Source organism: Amyelois transitella, chromosome 14 (assembly GCF_032362555.1).
Source record: "Amyelois transitella isolate CPQ chromosome 14, ilAmyTran1.1, whole genome shotgun sequence".
Lineage (NCBI taxonomy): Eukaryota > Metazoa > Arthropoda > Insecta > Lepidoptera > Pyralidae > Amyelois > Amyelois transitella.
In genome coordinates, this window is record NC_083517.1 from 2437301 (window position 1) to 2463842 (window position 26542).

General features: G+C 35.1%; 1 protein-coding gene across 1 annotated transcript in view; it reads left to right on the forward strand.

The window, feature by feature from the left end:
- The window catches only part of LOC106130871 (zinc finger protein 177), a 68094-nt gene extending 61716 nt beyond the window's left edge, over positions 1-6378 (forward strand). The window contains exons 6-7 of the mRNA XM_013329805.2: positions 5804-5969; positions 6341-6378. Of these exons, the coding sequence (XP_013185259.1) occupies positions 5804-5969; positions 6341-6378 (204 nt within the window). The remainder of the gene's footprint in view (positions 1-5803; positions 5970-6340) is intronic.
- Positions 6379-26542: the final 20164 nt, after the last annotated feature.

Sequence of the window (26542 nt, forward strand, 5' to 3'; positions counted from 1 at the left end):
TCACAGACTTTATTTGGTCGGTCCATCGCATGGGTGACCTCCCGCGCGGTCGAGAGCCTTCCACTTTACCCTGGACAACAAGCCGTTCTATGGATCGGTTGCCTCTCCTTGTAACGTGTCCAAAGAATGACAAAATGCGAGATTGTACTAAGGGAAATAGTCGCTGCTTAATACCGAGCTCTTGGAGTATCGAGACGTTAGTGCGGAACTCTGTCCAAGACACACCAAGCATTCTCCTCCAGCACCACATCTCTAGGGCGTCTATCTTTTTTCTTTCCACTTCTCGCAATGTCCACGTTTCAGCAGCATACAAAAATATGGGGAAAATAAGCGTGCGCACCAGTCTGGTCTTTGTGATCTTAGTGATGCTACGATTCCTCCATACTTTTCTCATTCTGTCCATTGCCGATCTTGTGATTGCCATTCGTCGCTTTATCTCGTCGATACATCCACCGTTATTCGAAATCAGAGCGCCAAGGTAAGTGTACGATTGGACCACGTCACAGTTCGCGATTCTAGTTACTTCTGGCGAATTACTGTTAGCGCGATCCACAACCATCATCTTCGTCTTGCTGCGATTTATTTTCAGACCGAACTCGAGGCCAACACGTTCCATTTTCTGAAGTAGATCTTCCATGTGTTGGGTACTAGTTGCAAAGAGAGTGGTGTCATCAGCATAACGTAGATTGGCAATTTTGTTTCCACCAATTTTCACACCGTCTGTCCAATCCTCTAGAGTGATGCGCATTATTAACTCAGTGTATACATTGAACAAGAGCGGTGATATTATGCATCCCTGGCGTACTCCGGCACTAGGGCGAAAGTTTCCTGACAAGACGTCTTCTGTGCGCACAGAGGCTGTTCCATCCTCGTATAGCCGTCTTAAAAGGTGGACTAGATGTAAAGGCGTGCCCATTTGCAATAGTGTGTCCCATAACACAGGCCATTTCACCGAGTCAAATGCTTTTGAGAAGTCCACAAAGCAAATATACACCGATTTGTTGAATTCTCGCGCTTTTTCGATGATCTGGCGAACAATCAAAATCTGTTCCCGAGTGCCCTTCCCTTTCACAAAGCCGGCTTGTTCTGGAGCTATCTCCTTAGATAGGTATGTTTTGAGACGCTCGTTAAAAAAATTTTGCTGGCGTGTGGTATCAAAGCAATAAGGCGGTAGTTGTTACATTTCTTTGTGGAACCTTTCTTGTGTAAGGGGGTAAATATGGTGTGAGTCCATTCATCGGGCCAATTTCCCGTCCGAAATACTTCATTACAGATGGCGTGAAAAATTTCATCACCATACTCTCCTAGAGCTTTTATGGTTTCTATGGGAATGGCATCTCTTCCAGTGGCTTTCCCGTTTTTGAGATGTTTTATTGCAGCTCTAACCTCAGACAGGAGAATGTCCGGTTCCAGATCCTCAGTATTAGGGACAGTACTCGGGAAATCGCGGCAGTGCGGGTCCTGGAATAACGACTGACAGTAGCCTTTCCATGTTTCGGAGATTTCAACCAGTTCTGTTACCACACGATTATCGCTGTTTTCTATAGCCCAGGTTTTAGATGGTAAGGTTTTAGTGATAACCCGAATTTTGTGGTACATGTCTTTCGATTCGTGTCTTCCAGCATGAGACTCGATTTCGTGACAGATGGCATGAAGGTAGTTGTTGTGGTCTCGTCTACATGCTGCTTGGACTTCAGCAGACAGTTTGTTAATAGTCCTCATGTCTGCTCCCTGAGCTTTCTTCCGACGTCTCTCTTCAACAAGAGCAAGAGTACCTTCGGTCATCCAGTGTTGCCGCTTGTGCGCCTTTGATTGCGTTTTAGACTCTGTTGCTGCCTGCTGGATAAGCTGTTTGGCCTTTTCCCACATGACGTTTGGGTTTGGCGTACCGCGTTTTGTTTCTAGCCATTCCGTCCACTTATTCTCGATGGTGAAAGTGAATTTCTCTATATCTGTGACTTCAATCCTTTTTTGTTTACAAGGAGTTCTGGCAGATTTGAGTTTTAATCGCATTTTCATCATCAAAAGTTCATGATCCGAGCCGCAGCAGGCACCGGGCATTGTGTGCACATTGAGGACGGATGTGCGCCAACGCGATTGGATAAGGATGTAGTCTATCTGATTGCGATGTCCAGTAGGCGATGTCCAAGTATACAATCTACGAGGATGGTGCTGGAATAGACTGTTGGCCACTACCAGGTTGTTTTCATCTGCGAACTGCATAAATCTCTCACCTCTCTCATTTCTCATACCAAGTCCAAATTTCCCTACTGAGTCACTGTGTTGTCGGGCGTTAGTACCAATTTTTGCATTAAAATCACCCAAAATAATAAGTAGCTCTCTGTTGGGTATTTTTTCAATGGTAATCTGCAACTGAGTATAGAACCTCTCAATATCTTGCTCTGTAGATCGGCTAGTAGGGGCATATATTTGCACGATGTTCAAGTTGACAGGTAGAGCTTTGAGTTTCATAGAGACTATGCGATCGCTTACCGGTTCGTAACCAAGTACGCAATTATTTAGATGTTTTGGAATAAGCAAAGCAACTCCATTTTGGCTCTCACTTTCATTTCCAGAGCAGTAGACGGTGTGGGTACCAGTTACGAAGTGACCGTTGTTCTTCCAGTGAGTTTCGCTCAATCCGCAAATGCTCAAGCCACACCGGGTCACCTCTCATCTCACAATGTCCAGTTTTCCTGGTTGTAGCAAGCCTCGAACGTTCCAGGTTCCTATCTTTTGGATTTTACGAAGCTTAACTGATGTTCCAGTAACAGATTTTCCATGAGAAGCCTGGTTTCCTACTTCTGCAAGGCCGGTAGTCCATTTCTCACCGCGCGCCCCGGACGCAGCACGGCGCCGGTTGCTAAGCGGGTTGCATGGCAAAAGCACCTCTTGTGTATTTACTTCCATGACAATTTTCTCGGGAAAATAGTTGCAGTGGTTTCCCCTTGCCTTCTGCACCAGTCTTTTGGGGTTATTTAATCCCGCAGGCTCCTGCAACCTCTTCCAACCATTGGTTGGGTGTGTGGTTATACCGCCACTGCTCGGTCGCCATTGCCTCGTCCGTTGTCTAGCAGGGAGCACCGCGGTCTTCCGAGAAAAACCGCCGCGGATGAAAAGTATTTTGTCCGCGCGAGCAGGTGAGGTTGACTGTTGGGGCCGGAAAGATGTTAATTCCGTTCTCCCCCTTACTCCCCAAGAGATGCGTACTTATAATCACGTCTACCCCGCAAGGGGTATAGACGTGATTATAAGTACGCATGTGTGTATAATCTTTATAATGAACACCGAGCGATGAGCTTTTATATAACTGAGCAAAACATTACAATATATTGATGATTGATAGTAGTGGTATTCACTAACATCAATTAGTACATAAAAAAAATGTTGGAGATATTTAAGAATCTGAAATTTTTGTAATCAACCGTATAAATTTGATAAGATAATATATATCCAATATAGGTATTTTGGCGGATACATTCATCAATACTAATTTATCTACTATTATACGAGTATTTGGTAGAGCATTAAAACTTACCTAATGTAACTCCATGATGACGACAAAATGCCTGTTCTAACAACCATTGTACACATTGGTCAAGTCGCTTCCTACAGACAGATTAGTGTTAATTTAGTCCGGGTGTAGTGTGTCAAAGTGTATTTTATAAATTTACAGAAGAATACATTCACAAAAAAATTAGAAACTGCACTAAAATCATCTTAAGACTAGAAAGAAAAAGAATAGTTAACTGGAAATTAGAAGAAAATAAGAAGTATAGTTTGAAGAAAGAGTAACTGTTATTATACGCCAACTTCTCTTGTGTAGCGTACTAGTGATAGAATTTTCTTTTTTTAAATCGTATATTCTCATTGTGTTATGTGTAGAATTTAGTGTTAATACAACGTTTGACACGGACACTCTCAAGAAACTACTACTTAGAAATACAATAGCGTTTCTTTCCTTTAGCTCGCCTTTATCAGTACAATCTAATGTGGAAATTTTACGTCAATTATAAAGTCTGCCGCGCCCAAATACCAGCTACATAAATGTCCTAACAAATTATTTATATACTGTCTCAAAGTAGTCACTTATTGTTACGTGTAGGCAATCTTCTTTATATAGGTATGCCATAGCAACGGTTGCCATGGTTACGACATTGGCATGAAAGAAAAAGAACTCACTAGCGCACTAGAATTTGATAATACTGGCTAAGCATCTATGCCAGCACTGTCCTAATGTACACTACCCAGTAACTTTAACGACCAGGCTAACGGAAGCACAGGCGTGGTTATTCAATCATGTAGTAATGGTATTATAAACTAGTTAATGTCCCACATATCTTTGTTGGCTCCCAACTGAGATCAAAATGATTTCAAATGTATAATTTTTTATTAGATCTTGATGCTGTGGCTTCAGTTTTTTATTTTGTAATCGGCTAGGTTTGAGCCAGCTGTTTGATGCGCTCATTGCAATATTATAACAAGATTTAGTTACACTTTTGATAAATATTGCTCTGAGGCTGCCATATTGAGGTGGTGTAGAGATGATATGGTGAGTATCTGATTTTTGAGAAAAAGTAAACCTAACTTCATACATATCCCAGGGTTAGGGAATCGACTTCCTAACACTTTAACCAACTTTTTTTATGCATTCTAAAATATTTCTAGAAAAACAAGCAATCGGACATGGAATACGATCATTCTTAAAACCTTCAAATTCCTTTTTACCATAATTTCGTAAACATAAAGCTAATTTATTCATTGGTTTCCGCTACTGTTTCGAGTATTTTAATTCACCAAAATATATTCCCACGAATAAATTAATTCACAAATTCGCATTGCCAACCATTAGCATTCTATTAGTGATCAAAGAAGTCACGCATAATTTAATTGAAATTATGCTTCCTTTGCAAATTTTATGTGTTAAATAAACATATTTGTTTTTAAGTTGTGATACAAAATAAAATTGTGATACATACACTTTATCCTATTTTATATGGGTTAAGTTTACTACAATATTGATTAAATGAAGATTCAGATATATTATTGACAATAAGCAAATATATTTGCAGACAGGCTCTCAAAGAGAGCTTCTTAATAATTATATTTGTTGTGACATATACTCGTAAATGTTTTTGTGATACGAACAGACAGAAACATAAAACAGTGAATGTATCATTATAAATGCATTTGTATGTATGGCATACGCTCACTGTCATAACTAAGTTAATGTGTATAATTATTTGCTACTTATTAAGGCGTGATTAGTTTAGTTTGTAGGATCGATTTTGACTTCACAACCCGGGTTCGAATCCCGTCCAGAGAAGACACCACCGAATGATAACATTAGTTTAATTAAAATTAAATTTTCCTACGATTAATGGTGTTATCTCAATATTTGTGTGATGTAGTGATCCGCTTACTTTCACTCGTATATACATATATGCACATATACTACAGGAGACTTTGAATCTGTTGTGGCTCCCGGCACCAATATAACAGGTGACTAAGGGATAAGCTTATAGACTTGAGATTCTTCTTTGAGGCAATGAGCTACCAACCTGTCACTAATAGAATCTCAATTCTATCATTAAGCCTTACAGCTGAACGTGGCCTTTCAGTCTTTCAAGACTGCTGGCTCTGGCTACCCCGCAAGGGATATAGACATCACTATTTATGTATGTACGTATTTATGTTAACCCCAAAAATGATGAAGGTTGATTTCTATCCAGTCTGTTCTGGTGTAATAATAGTACCACTATTGAAAATGCATTTTTGGTAACTTCACTTTCTTATCCCACAGGAAAAGCCGCACAAATGCAACCTCTGTTCCAAGTCGTTCCCGACACCTGGAGACTTGAAGTCTCATATGTACGTCCACAGCGGTTCCTGGCCATTCAAATGCCACATTTGTTCCAGAGGGTTCTCGAAGCACACCAATTTGAAGAATCATCTATTTCTACATACTGGTGAGTGGATGAATGTCGTGTTTTATTTGAATTAATTTTGAAAGTTATTCTCATTATAGGACTTTATGACTATAGGATATTATATTTTTGTCTCAGTTCTACGTATCATTAAGCCAAACAGCTGAACGTGACCTTTCAGTCTTTTGAACACTGTTGGATATGTCTACCCCACAAGGGATATAGACGTGATTATATGTTATGTTCTTATATTTTAAGACATTGATTATTATTTATTTTATATATTTTCAATAGATTTTTGATTTGCCGCAATATAAAAAGTAATTTTGAAAAAAGAGAGTTACCGTAACTTGATGAATTATTGTTTTTATTATTTTCATATGTGTAAAATATTTTGTTTTTCTTTGTTACAGCTAAACATCAAAGAAATAGTGCCAGGGACGCCACTTGAATAAAAAAAAAAACAAAAAAATAACATTTTCTAACTAATTATATTGATGTATGATACAAACATACATGATAAAATTATTTCCGTCCTTATAAGATATACCAGTGTGATATTAGTTTAAGTGTTAATTTATTATAAAATTATTTGTACAATTATTTTGACTATAAGATAATTTATGTAAAGAAAGTTTGGATAAGTTCGTGTCACAGACGTTAACACTTTTCTAAGTTAAATATTTAATTTACCTTCGGTAAATATTGAGAACGTGTAAATATTTTTTTAATTTAATTAATTTAAATTAAAACATTTGACGTTCCGTTTCACTTATGAAAAAGTAGTTATTTACCCTCATTCATATTTCATAAAATATTTATTTTAATCGCTTTGAAAATCTTTTGGGAAGTAAATAATTGTACCTTATAAGAATGTTTGTACTCTATAAAATTTAAATACCTTAACTTATTGCATTGTAATAAGTTAAATTAATGAATTACTTAAAAAAAGGTAATATGATTGAGTTAATACAATTCCAGTTGCACAAAAACTGAATTTTAATAAATTTGTATATAATTTTTTGTAAATAGTACACATACCTACATAGTATTATGTAGCCCTTTCATATATACTTACAATTTGTACGTATATAGTGATTATTATAATGCTGCCGTCCATTTTTGTATATAAACGCTTATCACATCGAATTAATAATTTATGAGGAATTATTTATATTTTTAGATAAGATATTTGATCAATAAACATTTGTTTTAAACTAACGTATGATTTTTATTTAAACATTTAAACTTAAATTAACATTTACATTAATAAACATAAGATTCTTTTTTTAGGCGATAGGCTAGCAAACTGTAGCTACTAAAATTTCAGTCTTTCGATCAATGTTAGCTCTGTCTATTCCGTAAGGAATAAAGAAATGATTATATGTATGTATGATTGTATTTAAAACTTGGGATACTTCTTGTAATTGATAGGCTAGCAACCTGTTACTATTTCAATCTCAATTCCCTCATTATGCCGTCCTGCGGTTTGTGTGGCCTTTCAGCCTTTTCGACACTGTTGACTCTGTCTACCCTGTACGGAATAAGTATAGACGTGATTATGATATTATCTAGTGCAACATAATTGTCATAACTGTTTTTATTTTTGATGTTGGTCGCGTTATCTTATCCTCGTCTTTTTGGGAGAATCTGTCTGCAAATATTGTTAGGATGAGCGTCGTAGAGAAACCTATCTCTCCAGAGAAGTGACGATATAACCGGGACTAACGCCAGGTGGAAGAATACTTTTTTTTTGGTTGGTCAGGTTTTCCTACGAAGCGAACCATAACCATGGGTCAAAGTTACATAAGTAAGCATAAACATGGCATTCTATTCTTTTCAAGACAAGCTTTTTCTTCACAGAATAACCATTTTATTTAAAAATATGTATGTATTATTAAATGATCCTCTTTTAAAATGCCCAAATTCGCACGACAAGAAGATGCCAAAAAAATTTCATTTAACCATACCTACGACAACTTTAACGAAAGTACCTTATGACATAGTAAGTAATAATACCCATTGAGTTATTTTCGCGAGTTGCATTTTATTTCTCCTAAACAAACATACCAATTTATCGTGGCTTTTAAATATAGGCACGTAGGCGTCCTTACACGCAACTGCACAGCTGATTTGCATATAACAACTTCACTTGGAATTATTAGGTCTTAATTGTACGGCCGAGCATGTTAGGTCCGTAGGATTCTACACGGTTCGTGATAGCAATTCTAAGTCAACGATTTTAAAACGTTTATTCTGGTGCCAATAAGGTTATGTGCACTTTTTTTTAATATTAAGTAATTTTGTATAGGACCGGTCTTTGGATGTGACTTTTCAGTACGATGTTAAATGAAAAATCAAAGTTATGTACATTAGTTTTCATACTGGTGGACGCTCTTACGGCGAGGAAAAACATTGTGAGGAAATCTGAACATTAAGGCAACTGGATGTGTAACCATGATCTATCCAATACGGATAAGTTGCCCTGCAAAGGTTGCGGAGGTCAGATGGGTGTCGCTTCGTGTAAAAACCTGACGCACCCAATTCAGGATCCATGGTCAAAGGCATACCCTGGGCCTCTCACAAGAGTGGTAAAGATGCAAACGGGATATAAGCCACGAGGAAGAAGACTAAGTTGATTAATTTATAGACTTATATTAAACAATTTTTCCTAATTAATTTTAAAATACAAAAATAGTAAATTCAAAAATTATGTAAAATTAAAATGTTTGCGGAAGCCTAAATACTTACAAGTTTACGATATCAATTAGACAAAATTGGTCGCGACTTTTTAATGGATGTACAATGAACAACTTGATATTATAACTTAACTTTCACTTGCCAAACATGGTTATAAATTAACCAGATTATTAGATTAATTATATTGCGTGATGATTAATTTAACTGATGTAAGTATCACATTTCCTAGTTAATGTAAAGGTTGATGCAATAACAGTACTGTATGTGATCCATCAGATGAAGAATTTGGATAAAACAAGTGTTCTTAAGGGACGGAGACAAATAAAAATTAAAGAAACAACTGGTGAGTATAGGTAAATGTTTTAATTTATACTTTATAGTAAAGGTTTTAATGTACAAAGTATATTACGTATAGATGTATGAAGGACAGTGAGAAATATTTGTAACGTAGAATAAACTGTGCCTAGTTAGAAACGGTGGATTAGGAAAATCTAGACCAAAATATCTATATACATGGTATATTGATCAAAGAGAAAAAAGGAGTGGTCGTGGTTCTTTTTCCATTGGTGCTGGGAATCACACGGCATAGGTACAACAAGCTTGCATGAAAAGTTTGATGAGAATAATTTTAAGAACTACGACGCTATTATTAAGCACACATACAAATAAAAGACACTTTCAACTTATAACACCCATTTTTGATCTGCAGTTAATAAATAAATAAATATATACGGGACAAATTACACAGATTGAGTTAGCCTCTATGTAAGTTCGAGAGTTGTATTACGAGATACCAACTCAACGATACTATATTAATAATAAATACTAATATAGATAAACATCCAATACCCAGGCCAATCTGAAAAAGTTTTTTTCTCATCATGCCCTGGCCGGGATTCGAACCCGGGATCTCGGATGTCGCAGACAAGCGTATTCTTTTATTTATATTTTTTTTGCAAACAGATAATAATGTATTTCAAACGGCCTTTGCATTAGGCATCGAACACACTGTATAAACTTTAATTTAACCTAAGAGGCTACCACAATGAATCTATCGATCTAAAGTATTATAAATCTTACACGAAAACAATTATAATGTTCTCTGGGTGGTCTGTTTGGACCACCAAACCTGGTTTATTATTGACCATCTCAATCACGGTTAGACTATTAGGTTAAACGATTCTCGAAAGTGTAGGTGTTTAATACTAGAAATTGCGTATTTAAATATGTAGCGTTATACTGATACAATTTTGATCAGTCACGTTTTAATATTATTTTTTTAAGTACTGGTCTCTTTTTTTTAATATTATTAGATGTCTTTATAAATAGTCAATACAATATAGTACAAACATACATACAATCACGTCTTTATCCATTGCGGGGAAGACAGAGCTAACAGTATTAAAAAGACTGATAGGCCACGTTCAGCTGTTTGGCTTAATGATAGAATTGGGATTTAACGGGTTGACGGATGTGACGGGTTGCTAGCCCATCGCCTAAAAAAGAATAACAAGTTTATAAACCAATCCCTTAGTCGCCTTTTGAGACCTGCGTTGGAAAGAGATTTTGAAAAAAAAAAGACAAAGGTTTTTTTTTGTATTAGTGCAAACTGAAACAAAATGGCACATTGAAAGTTGGGTTCACTCATTAATAGGTTCCATATCTGATGCATCACTTAGGAACATATCAATTGTTAAAACTGTTATTATCTATACTTATATTATAAAGCTGAAGAGTTTGTTTGTTTGTTTGTTTGTTTGAATGCGCTAATCTCAGGAACTCCTGGTTCGAATTGAAAAATTATTTATCAAGGAAGGCTTTAGGCTGTATAACATCACGCTGCAACTATAAAGAGCAAAGAAATAATGGAAAATGTGAAAAAAAAACGGGAAAATTATTGATCCTTGTGGGCTTCAATGATGCTCAAAATAACTATTCCACGCGGACGAAGTCATCATCAGACATCCATGAGAAAGAGATGGAGTGGTCCTATTTTTTTTGTATTGGTGCCGGGAACCACACGGCCATCTAATTATAATTGCTCAAAAACAGCATCGTCCACTACTTTTAGCGGTATAGTAAAAACTATACTTTTTATTGACCATTTCACTTTTTACCGAAGCAACCGATGATCACAGTGGTATTGAAACTGTTATAAAAACCTCTATTAAACTAACAATTGGCTCGGCGCGAGCGCACAATACTATAAGATCTACCATAGATCGCTCAACAGGAGTCAATGCACAAACTGCTAGCAACCACCATCGTATATTGAACTGTGAAAACGAATGAAGGTAACAAAATAACAGATCAGTTAACACTGGTGCTTCTTTGAGACCGTTGGATGTTTAAGCCGTATTCTCACTATTATATTATATTGGGTTGATGATATATTTTTATTTCTTAATTTAAAGCAGTGGTGAGCCTTTAGTTATAGTAGAAGTAGTTGAGACACTATCAACAGAATCAACTAGTGTTTCAAAAATACCTGTTGATAGGTCAATATTCATATTTGCAAGGATCGTAGCAAGTGAAAAGATGAAAGTCTCTGCCTACTTAACGGAAAAAGAGGCGTGATCATGTAATGGTAATTTGTATAGATACACGAGTTACGAAATGAGAGAAACCGCTTAGTTACATCCAGTCTTATCAATTCTTGCGTTTTCAGTATTAAGGCTTTTAGCCAAGAACCTCAGCAACTATGAAATAATAAAAAAACAGATTTTAGTGATAGACTTAGCCTTGTTTTTTGTTTATCGAAGGGGAAATCCTTTTTACGGACAACCCCCCGGCTGTTCACCCGGGAGAGTGTGGGACTCCTGTCACCTATTGTACCAGCCTACCCACTAAAACCCCTCCGTGCGCCATTCTTGCCATTTTGAGGGCATCATGGGATCGCAGGCATTTCACCACGATACTCTCTGACTATTATAGACTACGCCTAACATACATTTCATCTTACACTCGTAACACAGCAACAAAAAATCCAATAAAGCCCAAACAAAATAGAAGATGTTTGGATCAATATGGTGTTGTTCACCAAACCGCTTTGTCATAGGTCGTAATCGAGGCGGGACGGTGGCGCCTTTGTATTTCGTTCGTCATCAGCTTTTTGTTAAGTTATCTGATGAGAATTGCTCCACAGAGTACTGAACGGGCCTCCCTCACTCAGTGGAATTGCTCCCATTTCGAAGACAAAAAGTGGTACGGTACGATCGCCCACTTGAACTGTCAAAATGGTTTTTAGCTAAGAAACTGGATCGGCACCAGACGCTTTTGTTTTGTGTTATTTAAACAACTAATCACAAGCCAACATTGTGTTCTAACTATTATTTTAGTTTGAGACTTATCTCTTCTTTTTATTTATTTAAAACTGTTTAAACGTAAAATGTACAACAAGCGGACTTAATGCCACAAGGCATGCCATTCTTTTGCGTATTCTCAATTGGATCATCAGCTGTGTCGCTTTGAAGTTCAGTTTCCAAAATTTTTATGAGGTTATTGCTTTTAGATATTGAAAGTTCCTAATAAGTAGTAGGAGTTTAAAAGCGTAGGGAGAAGAAAAACATGATATTTTAATATGATCACAATTATTAATTATTGAAAAACCAACACTTTAATAACAAGAAACTTCATAATATGGTTCTTTGTGTTCAATAATATTCACTTTCAAACTGTGCTCAGTGTTTGACATCTAAGGGGAAATATCTTTAACTAAAACAATGTGAATTGATTTATGATAATGAGATATGTCACACAAATATTTATAATACTCAATGGCAATCTAGCATTAATTTCCATAAGATGCAAAATTTTGATTTTAAAACACCGAATACTCATAAATCGTAGGGCATTATGAAGTGTCAAAAAATATTGCTCATCTGAAACAAAATTGAAATATTTATTTATATATATATATGAATTGAAGATCCTGCGAAGACATAAAAGATTTATCGATAAGTAAAATAACTATAATAAGATTTGAGCATGTTTTAGAGATAAGGGCGTCAAATACCTACTCCACACTTACTACTCTAAAGAAGAAGATCTTTAGAAAGCCAAAGATATTTTGCCAACAATAATTGCAATACAACTATGATTAATATATAAATTATTACCTTCGCAGCATAGAAGTTCATTTGCAATGATTTTCCTGATTTTCTCAGTTTCACAAATTATGCATTCCACTAAAATAGGAGCAGCAAAATTCAAAATGCTCGGCACTATGATTTGTTCCCACAAATTTATAGGATTATTACGCGGCTGTAAATAATTTTAAGGAAATAATATATAATTTTTTTAAAGAAAGTTTGCATAGGACATATTTTTTTTGCATTTTACAGAAAATTGTTCAAAGCGAAGCCCTGTGCAAAATATAGCAATGTATTAAGTAGCTTACATTGAAGTTCAATCATTTGAAAAATATTTCAAAGTTCAAATTGGCTTTGTATAAATAAAAATAAATAAAATTCCACACGATATCTTACCAAAATATATGATTTGTTATTTTTTATCCACCCATAAAAAATGTACAGTGATGACATTACGTACGATATGAGTGAATATAAGGTCTGGAAATCATGACATAATCATAAAAGAATGAGCTGTGTAAGCACTATAAACCTAACCCTATCTATAATTTTCAAGGTGCAAAAAGAAAAGATTTTTAACTGTAACAAACATAAGAATCTTTTGTTACAGCTTATGTCAAATTATTGACTTAAGTAGTAAGAAGACTGTGTGAATAGTAAGGAATAATTTTATAAATGGCACTACACAATTTCTGAATTCTGATAATATCACCCTTAGAATTTTGGACAAAAAACATTTGTGAAAATGTAATCACGTTACTCACTAAAATCCTATTAATGATAATTTACATATTGATAAAAAATTGGAACTTTGGAAATTTAAGATGTATTATTTATTTGTGCTATTATCCTTTTGTTACCTCATATTGCATAAACAGGAATAAGTAATTATTTTCTACTTTATCAAGTACACAGGCTGTAATTAAAAAAAAAAAATATTACCATATATTTCATAACTTTCCAAGACTCTGATATGCTTTCAATTAAAGTTTTGTAATTAGACATACAGTCCCTGAGATAATTTTGTTTCGTTTTGGTACATGCTGTTTTATTTTCTAAAAGATGTCCATGAATAGTCTTCCGAAAATTTCTGACTTGTCTAAACAGCAATTCAAATATCAATACTTGCATAATATGACCAGTATTAAAACTGAATATAATAAAACTAAAAACATGAATAGCCATACAATGATTGAATGACATTAGGTTGATACATTCTAAATGAATAACAATGGTGAACAATACTTTTATAATCACAAGTAATATAAATATTGTGTTGGTTATGTTTGTGCATTTGGTTAGACTCGAGTTGTATTTTTTATCTGCGACTTTCATTCTTTTGTAGAATTTGAAAAAAACATAATTGTTTGTAGTAAAAGACATCGTGACAAACAAATTGTATCCGAGTATTTTCATTAAAAGAAAAATAACGGAAGGCTTGAAATTGTTAAAATAATATAGTGAGTAAAAGAAAATTATATTCAGCAATGTTGAAAACATGATGCAATATAATTTGATAAAGCAGCTCATATTTTTCGGAACACAGTTAGAATAAAAGCCGAGGAGAAGACATATTTTTAAAATTTTCTTAACAGGGAGCATTTTATTGGTTGAATTGTGATAGACTCGGTTCTAAAATATTTGGAGTATGTGAGTTATCGGTTTAAGAAATCGTAAGATAATGACGCAATCTAATGTCAGAATTTAACATCCACTTCAGGAATATGCACAAACTTAAAACTTCCTAAATTCAAGTTTTGTTTAAAATTTGATAGAAGAGCACCAATATCTGGTGTCTCAATAAAACTAAGCCGCATTTACTTTTTTAATCACTATGTGCCAGAGAATATAATAAAAGCACACAAAGACTGGAATAGAAATTAAAAATATAACGAAAGAGAATGAATTTTGTGTAATTTATAAAAGTGCATTCACATATTGATCGTACGAAATAACGCTTATCAATTTAATATATCTAAGTAATTTAATTATAGTTTTGTGGTTTGGTTTACCAGGACTTCCTAAAACAGAAAGCTTATATCTACATAAACTTACCTCACTTAAATAAAGACTCTATTATTGAGTTGTAGCAAAAAAATCGTCAGTAATTGAAATATGATGGAATTCATGTCGAAGATGTCATTCGACGTTGAACAAAAAAAATTTGCTCTCCAGATTTAAGATTACACTCGATGTGGATAATCAATTATAAACGAACAACAAAGTACACAACCCGTTCCAGCGATCACAAAATATTATCAAAGTGTTAATTGCTCAACACGCTAACCGTTTATATGATTTAAACCGCGTCAGTACTCGATTCAGAATCGAGTGGTTAATAATCTCGATTAAACTTACGACTGCTGCTTGAATTAATCGATAATTGTTCATAAATCATCGATGTACCATTGGCAAAAAGCATTATCGGGGTGCGAACAGTTAATTTATTGTCGAGGTACAGGCTTGGCGTGTCAAGGGTACATAACTCGGCCCAATCCCTGTTTTACGATCGTAGGATGTAACTCGGGCGTCAGTAGGCGATCCTGTAATAGTGTAACTTATTCGACGCATTTGAATTGTAAATCCTGTTGATTTGTTTTGAATTGGATATCTAAATTGGTGATGAGGTTTTATGGTATGACTTCTTTACTTAAGGCTAATCTTTAATCTTTATCTTCTCTTGGCTTCGCCGAAGAGATTTTTTTATATTTATATAATTTTTCATTTTACAGTTATCGCACTACCCGTACATCCATCTCAGTTTGGTCCAAATGTTCGAGTGGCAGAGAATGCCTTGTGGCATTAAGTCCACCTGTTGTACATTTTACGTGTATAAAGTTTAAATAAATAAATACATTTTTAACTCTAAATGGAGCTAAATGCGTTCAACCCAGATGAATTATTGTAATAAATTCATTTGATGTGATGATTCAACAGGGCATTTTGGTATGGCCACTGATATCTCTCTCCCATCATTTCCATCATTCCAAACCACTCTACCGATTTATAGGACATACAGCTGATATGATATAGGATTTTAACAAACAAACGAGGCAGTCATGATAATTTGTTTGTTAAATACAGATAGGCACACAGACTCATAATGCTGTTATCTTATTCTTCCTCCTGGATTTAGTCCCGGTTGCATCGTCATCACTCCGGAGAGGAGCCCGGGGTATACTTTTGACCATGGATCCTGGATTGTGTGAGTTAGGTTTTTACACAAAGCGACTCCCATCTGACCTCCGCAACCTTGGCAGGTATACCTAACACGCATTGGATCGATCATGGTTACATATACAGTTATATTAATATGCAGGTTTTCTCACGATGTTTTGTAAAAACACCGATTAATATTCAAATAAGTGTACATGCTTACCATGAGGGTCTCGGCACCAATAAAAAAAAATTGACCCCTCCATCTCGTTCCCTTGGATGTATGTATATTGATGATCGTAAAAGGCGACTATGGGATAGGCTTATAAACTTGGTATTCTTCTTTAAGACGATGGGCTAGCAAAAAATAGTGAGACTATTGAGCTGAACGAGGCCAATCAGTCTTTTCAAGAATGTTGGATCTGTCTACCGCGCAAGCAATATAAACGTGATTATATGTAGGTATGCATGTATGTAGATACATAACTTCTAAACTAGCCATTGATACATGGTCGAGGTGGGTTTCGACCAGGGTGGGTGACCAGGGACCTTACCGATTCTTCCACCGACGCTCTTATACTCGTATTATATATGTATACTTACGTCCTCCTCTTGAAAAACACCTCAATTCAGTCCACGGTAAACAAAATGAAGCACACAAGAAACAAAACCGCATCGATTGGTGCTACCTTCGCGTTTTTGTTTTTCCCAATTTGGTTTTGTTGAAACAAACAATATTTAGAAAATAAACGATTGAATAATCGCTCGGTTTGATACACTCCGCTGTGGTGCTGCAATTCGATCTAACGCCAGCAAAAACCATGATTGTTTATAGGAGCCGTGATAACATCACGGTGTTCTCTATTGCTTTATAGGGCTGACGACGCTGGAGTGTGGGAGAAATAAAATGAAAAAAAAAACAGATTAGCTGGCTGACATGTTACAGGAAAAAAAAGTAATCTGACTGAATTAATGACTTTTAAAGAATATTTAAAATAAACTGAGTAACTTGATACCTGGATTATCTATATTTCAATTATATTTCAAAGTTTTATGATAATTTCAATGTATTTCAATGTATTTCACATATTTATTATTTGTCGGCCTCTGTGGCGCAGCGGTAGTACGCTTGTCTGTGACACCGGAGGTCCCGGGTTCGAATCCCGGCCAGGGCATGATGAGAAAAGAACTTTTTCTGATTGCCCTGGGTCTTGGATGTTTATCTATATAAGTATTTATTATAAAATATAGTATCGTTGAGTTAGTATCTCGTAACACAAGTTTCGAACTTACTTCGAGGCTAACTCAATCAGTGTAATTTGTCCCGTATATATTTATTTTATTTATTTATTTCATGAGTACTAGCTGATTTTCAAGGTGTATTTGAAGTTACTTTGCAATATTTTTAAATCGAGAAAATTTTATGCAATCGTGTTTTCATGTTTTTTGAGAAACATAGTCACTAGATCGAGTCCTGAAATATGCTGCATTTTTATTTCAAATTATTGATACCAGTACCCGAAACCGCCGAGCTTGCATGAAGAGAGTTATGAATGTGGATGAAGAGAAGGAAGTATGCAGAGATCGTGGCAAGTGGAAAGAGGTAGTCTCTGCCTACCCCTCCGGGAAAGAGGCGTGATTTTATGTATGTATGTATGATACCAATAATAATGGTGTTATAGATGTTTATGCTAAGCAATTTAGCCTAAGGCGGGCTCTTAATCGTGAAATTAAAATAGTGATGGGTTGCTAGTCGATCGCTTACAAGAAGAATCCCAAATTTATCAACCTTAAGTCACCTGTTACGACATGGATGGGGTATGGAATGGTCTTATTTTTAAACGCTGAGAGCCTCACGGCACCAAGAAATAACGTAACGGAAATATATTTAAAAAGATAACTGGCAACCCTAAATATCATATCTTTAGAAATAGGCACGTGCCGCCACTAAGCATCGAAACAATTTCTCCTTTTAAAGCGATTAAATCTATCGCAGAAATAGTTATTTTATCTCAATGTCATAAAGTACTATTTTGAATGTCTGCCCTTTGTCGATCTGCAAAGGTTGCGGATGTAGGGATCACGATATTATATTTCTGTTTGTAGTGCTGATTACTGAACTACTTGCATCTGATACTACTATAATATTATAGTATTTGTCTATGATTTTGCCTTTTTTAAATAAGAAAGATGAGAGATGTGTTTTTAAAATTTAACTTTTTGATTTTAGGTAAATTTAAGCTGATCAAGGTAAAGGCTTATAAACGTGGGTTTAATTCTTCTTTAGTACGATGAGCTTGCAACTTGCCATATGGTGGCTCTGTCTATCCCGCAAGGGATAAGACGTGATAATATGTATAAGTTGACCAAGGTAAGGGCTTATAAACTTAGTTTTTTTCTTAAGGTCGATGAGCTTGCAACCTGTCACTATTTGAATCTTAATTCGGACGGTCTTGGTGGCGCAGCGGTAGTACGTTTGTCTGTGACACCAGCGGTCCCAGGTTCGAATCCCGGTCAGGGCATGATTAGAAAAAACTTTTTCTGATTGGCCTGGGTCTTGGATGTTTATCTATATAAGTATTTATTTTAAAATATAGTATCGTTTAGTTAGTATCTCGTAACACAAGTCTCGAACTTACTTCGAGGCTAACTCAATCTGTGTATAAAAAAAAATATTCTTATACAGCTGCATGTTTTGAAATAAGCTAGCTAGCCTAGCTATTTAAATCGACTAAAAGAAGGATCCCAAGTTTATTAATGTTTCCCTTCGTTGGCTTTTATTATCTTCAGGAGAATAGTAGCAGCTAATGCACATTATGTTTTCCCTTCACTATCAGACCAGCATAGCCCCAGATGAATGTGACTATTCCTATAGTCGCCTTTTATGAAATCCCTCTAAAAGAAATTGAGTGGTCCTATTCTAAAGTACCAAAAACCACATAGCACCATAATGTTAAGCTGTAATAAAAAAAAACTTATGTAACTGGCCATCAAGTGCTATTTAAAAATATCTACCTAATAAAAAAAATATGTTAATATCATACAATACACTACGCGAATAGAGCTGGCAAAATCGAATTCTTTGTTTAAATAAACCACCGTCTAACCTACTTAAATCAACAAAAACATTCTAAACCCAAAACGAATTTGACAATACTGGCCGAAAAACAGAAAAAAAAATTATATATATCGATTTTATACGTTACGTCACTCGAATCGCTTAACGGTCGCCTTATATGCGGGGTGGTAGAGACCAACAGGTGATTATGCACCTGCCCCAACGGTTTCCTACTGATGTTACGATGGTTAGATTAGCCACATTTAAATGCAGGTAGGCCCTTTGTTCCTTCGACTTCCTTGGCGTATTGTTTTATTGTCACTAGTGTGATATTGGAAAAAAATATATATTAAGTAATTTATTAAGCTCTTTTCTGAAATACATGTGTTAATTGTACATCTGTGGTCCATAAAAATTAACGAGAATAAAGATTTGTATTTTCATTTATATATTTATGTGCATCAAGTAAAATAAGAATAAAACTTAAAATAGGGAGTAATTCAAGTACAAGTACAAGGGCACTACTTATTTCTCGAGAAATTTCTTCCAGCAGGCTCACGACAGGAAAGTGTAAAGAAAGTTATATTCTTACCTCGCTGTTTTCCATAATCCTGGATTGTGAAAAGGTAATGATTTTGTACAGCGTGGTTCTCGACTTAAATGAAATAAGACCACTTCATTTGAATTCCATGGATAACGTAAAATGCACTAAGACAATGGGCACATTTATTTAGTACAGCTACTGCTATGATCCAATATGATTCTGGTTCCCCTGTATTGGTTGCGGAGGTCAGAAAGTAGTCGTCTCTTATAAATTGCTGACTCACCTTATCCAGGATCATATTCTAATGGCTCAACCCGGGCTAAGAATTTAATGGAGGTTAACGCCAGAAGAAAGAGTAATAGTTTCGCAGCAACTTTTATAATTGAAACTAAACAAAGACTGGCCCGTAGAACTTAGCATTTAATAATGAGTAGAATGCACAATGCGGGGTCGAGACAGGTGCTTTGCGCACGCGTCGACCGTTAGTGTAGAAAGTGCGGTGGCACGCGAATATAGTGGCCATATATTTGTAATGTGAGGATAAAAAATGGTAATGGTAAAGGGTTTGCTAGTGAAAAACAAACTTTTTGTTTATTTAGATATAAATGAGTCGTCGGTGGTGAAGCATTAAGTTATCCGACTTAAAAATGTGATACACAGGTTGGTATCTTACCTCGATTATATAATGACTCTTTTTTAAATTTTAATTGTACATAATTCGTTCGATTGCCAATCAAAGTTCTTATGGTGAGAGAAAACATTGTGAGGAAACTTGTGAAACTTGGAGCTAAGATCGCGTTCCCAATCCCTTGGGAACAGTATTTTAATGTAGAATGAAATAAAACTTTTTCCTTACTCCTAATTACGTTTGCGCAATTCTATATAAAACGCAAGATGCGTAAAATAAAAAAAAAATTAAAACTAAATAATCCATATTAACAATTATAAATAAGCTTCATTTGCCATCAGTCAAACCAAAACAACACATTCCATGTGAAAGTATTTTTTTCTGAATTTATTAATTCTAAAGTCAAAAACTGTAACTTGTTGTACTTCTCTGAGAAGTGTCCCAAATTCTCAATAATCATGGACACACCAATGTCTTACCGAATACTAGAGTGATTAATGTCTGAAAGAAATTTGACGGGTGTTGTTTCATATACTTAGCCGCACGCTTTTTGTCTGTCCGAATGTGGAGCGATGATTTGGTAACATTAGTGAGCGGAGCTTGATGATGTGGTCAGACGTTTTTTAAGATGCAGAAATATGAGCTTCCTCTCTTAATTCTTTTGATTATTTAACTTTAACAATGGAAGATACTTATAAAGCTTTGTGTTAAAATATATATTTTCGAGTGCCGTGTGGTTCCCGGCACCAATACAAAAAAGAATAGGACCACTCCATCTCTTTCTCATGGATGTCGTAAAAGATGACTAAGGGATAGGCTTACAAACTTGGGATCCTTTTTAAGGCGATGGGCTAGCAACCTGTCACTATTTGAATCTCAATTCTATCATTAAGCCAAATAGCTGAACGTGGCCATTCAGTCTTTTCAAGATTGTTAGCTCTGTCTACCCCGCAAGGGATATAGACGTGACGATATGTATGTATGTATGTATATATTTTCGATTAAGACTGATATCAGATCTATAAGGTGTCCGAATAAAAGTGCATGATTCCTTTGTACCTCATTAGCTGTGTTTTTTTTTCTTTTTCTTATTAGTGCAATAAAGAGTCTATCTATTTATCTATCATGATACACAAAGAGGAACATTGTGGCAATGACTAATTTCTGAGTTATGTATGTACACAAGTTTGAATTCTATTTATTATTCTCATAGTTTTCAGCCTAAACATGAGATGTGATTCTTAAAAAAGAGTTGTGGAACACAGTATTCTTCTCATTATGCAATTAAACCGAACTTAAATTCCCGAATGCAACTGTATGCACGATCTCACTGGCTCATCATTTTTTTATTGCCCTTTTTTGTACACCGATTACCCAGCTCGTGCCAGGACCACAAAATTTCCGTTCGTCATCCACCGTGCTCATTTTAGAGTTACTTAAATGTATTGGAAAACCAAAGAAATAAAATATTCTTCTACCTCCTGGCTTTTGTTTGGTATGTCTTTGACCATGGATCCTGAATAAGGTGAGTCAGGTTTGTACAGGAAACGACTTCTATCTGACCTCCGCAACCTTTGCAGGGGAACCTAATCCGTATTGGATCGATATTGGTTACACATACCTGCCTCAATGTGCTTCCTTCATGATGTTTTCCCTCTGTACCCTAAACCTACTCCTGGTTGAATTGAAGAAAAATTGTTATTAATTTTATATCACTTCGTTATTTACTACTAGAGGCCGCGACTTCGTCCGCATGGAAACCCTATCAATGCCGCGGGAACTGCAGGATAAAAATAGCTTATATGTTATTCTGGATTTTCAGCTACTTATATACCAAATTTCATCGTAATCAGTTCAGTCGTTCTTGCGTGAAAGAGTTACAAACATCCATACAGACTTACTCACAAACTTTCGCATTTATAATATTAGCAGGACTAGCTTTTAGAATTAGAATTTTCGCTGCGGATTTAGCTAATAGTAATATTTGTGGCATTTTTAACATTAGTTGGGATATTTCTTCTATATTAGCATTACGTTTCCATAGGAATAAATTATAATACAAAATTGTAAATAATTCAAACTACGGAACCCTTTATAAAGGTTCCTTTTTACAAAAAAAATGGAGCAAGGTGCATTGGACCGTTGTAAATCTGTACACGCGACACCGTGACGATGGCAATGCGTAAGCAAAAACTGACATTATTTCGTATTTCACATTAGGGGAGTAAACTAATGGTTTAGTTGCGTGATCAATTTGGAATAAAATCGCAATATCACTTTTTCGTAATATGCAACAAACATGTAATAGGGCTACAGAGATAAGATGAGAGACATCTTCCCTAAAGAGAACCCAATCAGGTCATTGGGTAAGCGAATGAGTCTTTCTTTAGTCTTATTTACAAAATTGAGATAATCTTTATGCTAGTTAAAATTATAATAAAGAAAGTATGTTGTAAACAAGTTATTTGCTATTAGTCCTATCTGTGTAAAATAAAGAGATTCATTTAGGTAATTATTTATGTAAAACTAGATAAAAACTTTTGCACAAGTTTTTTCTTTGGTGTAATTAGTAATGCCCGTTTTGCGAATTGCTGTCCCTTTTTTAATAAATTTTCATAAGCACTTTTCATCAAATCACAATAACAGTTTCCGTCATATGACTATTATTACACGTATCACGAGTATAATCTCTTACGTCGAATGCACATCGTTTGAGAAACATAACCACTCGCCACTTCACTCGACCAATGTGATTATTGGCCTATAACTCGGCACGGGTGATTTGTGATCATAATGTACTGGGTGCAATGCAGATGTCCACACCGAACAAAATTTATATCATTTTAGATTAGATTTTTTTTAGTATTGGTTATAACGTGATGGCGATACAAGCATTCGTGGCCATAATATAATTTTTTGTAGTAAAGTGGATAGTGTAAATCTTTTATTGACGCCGTCACCAAAAGGTTCATCTGAACCGAGGTCCCAGGTTTCTCGTTCTACATATTTATAAAATAACAAAACAGTAAGTTACTCTTTAAACAAGTTTCAATTTTTTCTTTGTATTTGATTTTCTTTTGGATTTCTATTTGTGTATTTTGCGCCGTGTAACGTATATTACAAGAATTTAATTTTTTTTTACTTAAATACCGTAAACTTATATATCTAAAATTATTTATTGACATATTTAATTATGAGAAAAATAACTTATTATTTTTTTATGACATCTATAAATATGAAAAAATAAAACCGCCGTTGTGAGTGACAAACAAAATATGGGTTAAGACAACGCCTCTAACTTAATACTTCAATATCAAAATCTTCTAATACTTTTAATAATAGATCAAAAGGCACCATAAAATGCACTTCCTCTTTACGTGTAAACTGCCTTTATTGTTCATTAAACATTTTGAATCTACCACGAATCCCTAACGACTTACCAATAAGGCCTATGTTATATTAATTAGAGCAAAAAATACCATATTCATGATCTTACAACAAAATAACATCGAACAGTCCTATCAATAGACCTTATGGTCCATTGGCCATGTGTCGAGCATATGTTCCCTCACCATAATACGTAGGTACCCGTACATATCGGTAATAAGGTAATTTTTCCTTATAACACCTTTTGTTGGACTTTTTTATTCACCCTTTATGCAACAGAATGGTAGCGGGCAGTGAGTCAATTAGGACTATTGTAGTAATGTCTAACAAAGATTGATAACTTGTTTTTAAGTTATGAATGTCGATTTGTAAAATGATTTGTGAGATTTATAGATAGCTTTAGTATGGAGTACGCCGTATGGTTTCCGGGTAAGAAGAATAGAACTGCTTCATATTTTTCTGTAGATGTGTTCTTCATAGCCTTTACTTTTGTCATCTTCTACGGAGAGAATAACATGCTTTCAAACCACAAAGCAAAGTTAAAAATAAATACATACACATTAAGATAGCCTTGAATTAAGTTCGAGACTTGTATTACGAGATTCTAATTCAACGATATTATATCAAAAAATAAATACTTATATAGATAAACATCCAATACCCAGCCCAAGCTGAGAAAGTTTGTTTCGAATCATGCCCTGGCCGGGATTCGAATACGGGACCTACGCGAATACTACAGCTTCACCACAAGGGCCGTCAATAGTGGCCAGAGGAAATAAAAGGTAAGAATGTTCTTAGTCTTTCTATCTATCTCTCTCTGATCTCATGGTATTCACCTCCGCCCTTCGCCACTATGCTTTGGGGCTTAGGATTTTCTTTCTAAGATTACTTTTTTCTACTTTGTTTGGTCTTAAGGCATTTTGTTTTATTTTCGAAGAGTAAATCCTTCCCAAATTTTGTGTTGTTGCGAATTCCCATGTTCATTGCGATATCAATTCAGAATTTCAGAACCTTAGGCAACGTACGTCTCGACATTATTTTGTCTTTATATTATATAATTAATTTTTTGTTCAACAAAAAATAGGTAATGAAACTAGGCAACTATAAAATATCGTTATTGATAAAATTAAAAGAGCACATATACAAGTTGTTGTTTTTTTATTTCTTTCACGTAATAAATTTCGTCTGCGTGTGAACCTGACCACGCCTATTGAAGTCGCAATCAGTGGATTCAGTAGGCAATAATTATTTTATTAATAAATGGCACCTTTTCGCCCATTTCCAATTTTGATATACTGGTTTTTATTAATTAACGTGTAAATCGTTTCGCTCGATTTATGCTTTTTAGTGATCTTTTTGAGTCGTTTCTAAAGAGGCGGTCCTCGAAGAAAATTAAACGCCTACATATTGTAACTTCAAAGTTTGAAGTATGAAATCATATACTCTTTTTTGTTATAAGTGATTATATATAAGAAGTTTTTGGACCGGAGCGTTGGTGGTAGAATGGTATAAAAGCGTTATATTCATACTCAAAATCTACAGCCTGTGTTGTGAGTACTTAAATTAGTTAAATTGCTAACCGACTCATTATGAAAATCATCGTGAGGAATACTGCTTGAAAATGCTGTGATGGTTACTATAGAAAATATTGCTTCTAGCAAGGTAAAATGTAAGAAACAATATTGATTTACCAAAATTCCTTCGGTAATGACTAGGTAAATAAAACAGCCTCAATCAACATAACCTATACTTAAATTATTGTTGAATTAACCATTAAATGTATTGCTACTTTGTTTCTTTTTTTACTTTTTTTGACTAGGTAGTGGGCCGTGTATAGGTACGTCAATTTTAACGTATGTGTTAAGTAAGGTACACATTCTTGTGATCCAGTGTAAAAAGCTATAAAAATAATATCATAGCATTCGTTGGAATGTATGATGGTAATGAATGAACGATAATTATTGCTAAACCTGGTCACCACGTAAGTTAATAACAATAAGAAGTGTGTAGCGGGAGCGATGATTCGGCTCGACCGCCACCAAAGGGAAGATCTTCCGCCAGGCTAGGTGTTAAGCCTCGCGAACCGCGGATCCGACGATGTTGTGTCAGAGGTTGTATATATTTGTATATATTGCTCCAATCCGTGAAATCTTTATTTGCGAGATTTAGGTGTTTCGCTGTTTTTGACTGATAGCGTCGCGTGATTTTATTTTTTATTTTTGTGACTTGAGGCGTATAGATGTCCCCACAGCAAATCTCGAAGTAAATTAGTTTACCAGATGACAAATAAATTTTATGTTTATGTAACTTACAAAGTGTAATATCACGGAAACAGTTCAAATCGGTTACCACGTAAATATGAAACTTTCAATAAAGAAGAGTTACTCATATAAATTTAAGAATCTAAAGTTAAAGCTACTTCAAAATCTTCCATTCCAATCTCCATATTATAGCATTTTATACGTCCCCGCCCTATCGTCTAAAAGTCATTATTGTGATCGATATCAAGTAACGCTAACTTTAATTACATGCGCCTACGCATAACTCTGTTTATCAGTGGCCACTAATGATTTATGGTTCCACATTAGTCTGATACTAGTTTGGCGGAAACGGTAACCGCTTTCATCTCGTACCTTTTAAAGTTTCCGAAGAAACATTAATAGTTGGATTGCGTAATGTCTGAAGTCTTGTAAAGGAAGGTACACAATTATAGGTTGAACTACGGTGTGACTCCACCCGCGCAAATAATTTAAAAAAAAGAACTAATTTTCGTCCTCGAGAGATTGTTTTGGAAATCTCTTAGGTATGGCCTACAGGTGCCCTTAAGCCATAATAAATTTCATCAAAATCGGATCAATAGTTGCGTGAAAGCGTAAACAGAAAGACAGAGTTACTTTCGAATATCCGTAGGGAAGTAGGGACATAGTAGGGATAATATTCCTTGCAGGTGGTTTGTTGATGTAAGTGAAAGAATAATAACTACCTAAACAAATCAATAAGGCAAAAATGAATGGGAAGTTGAAAGAGAATGGTAATTACGAACGCACCTTT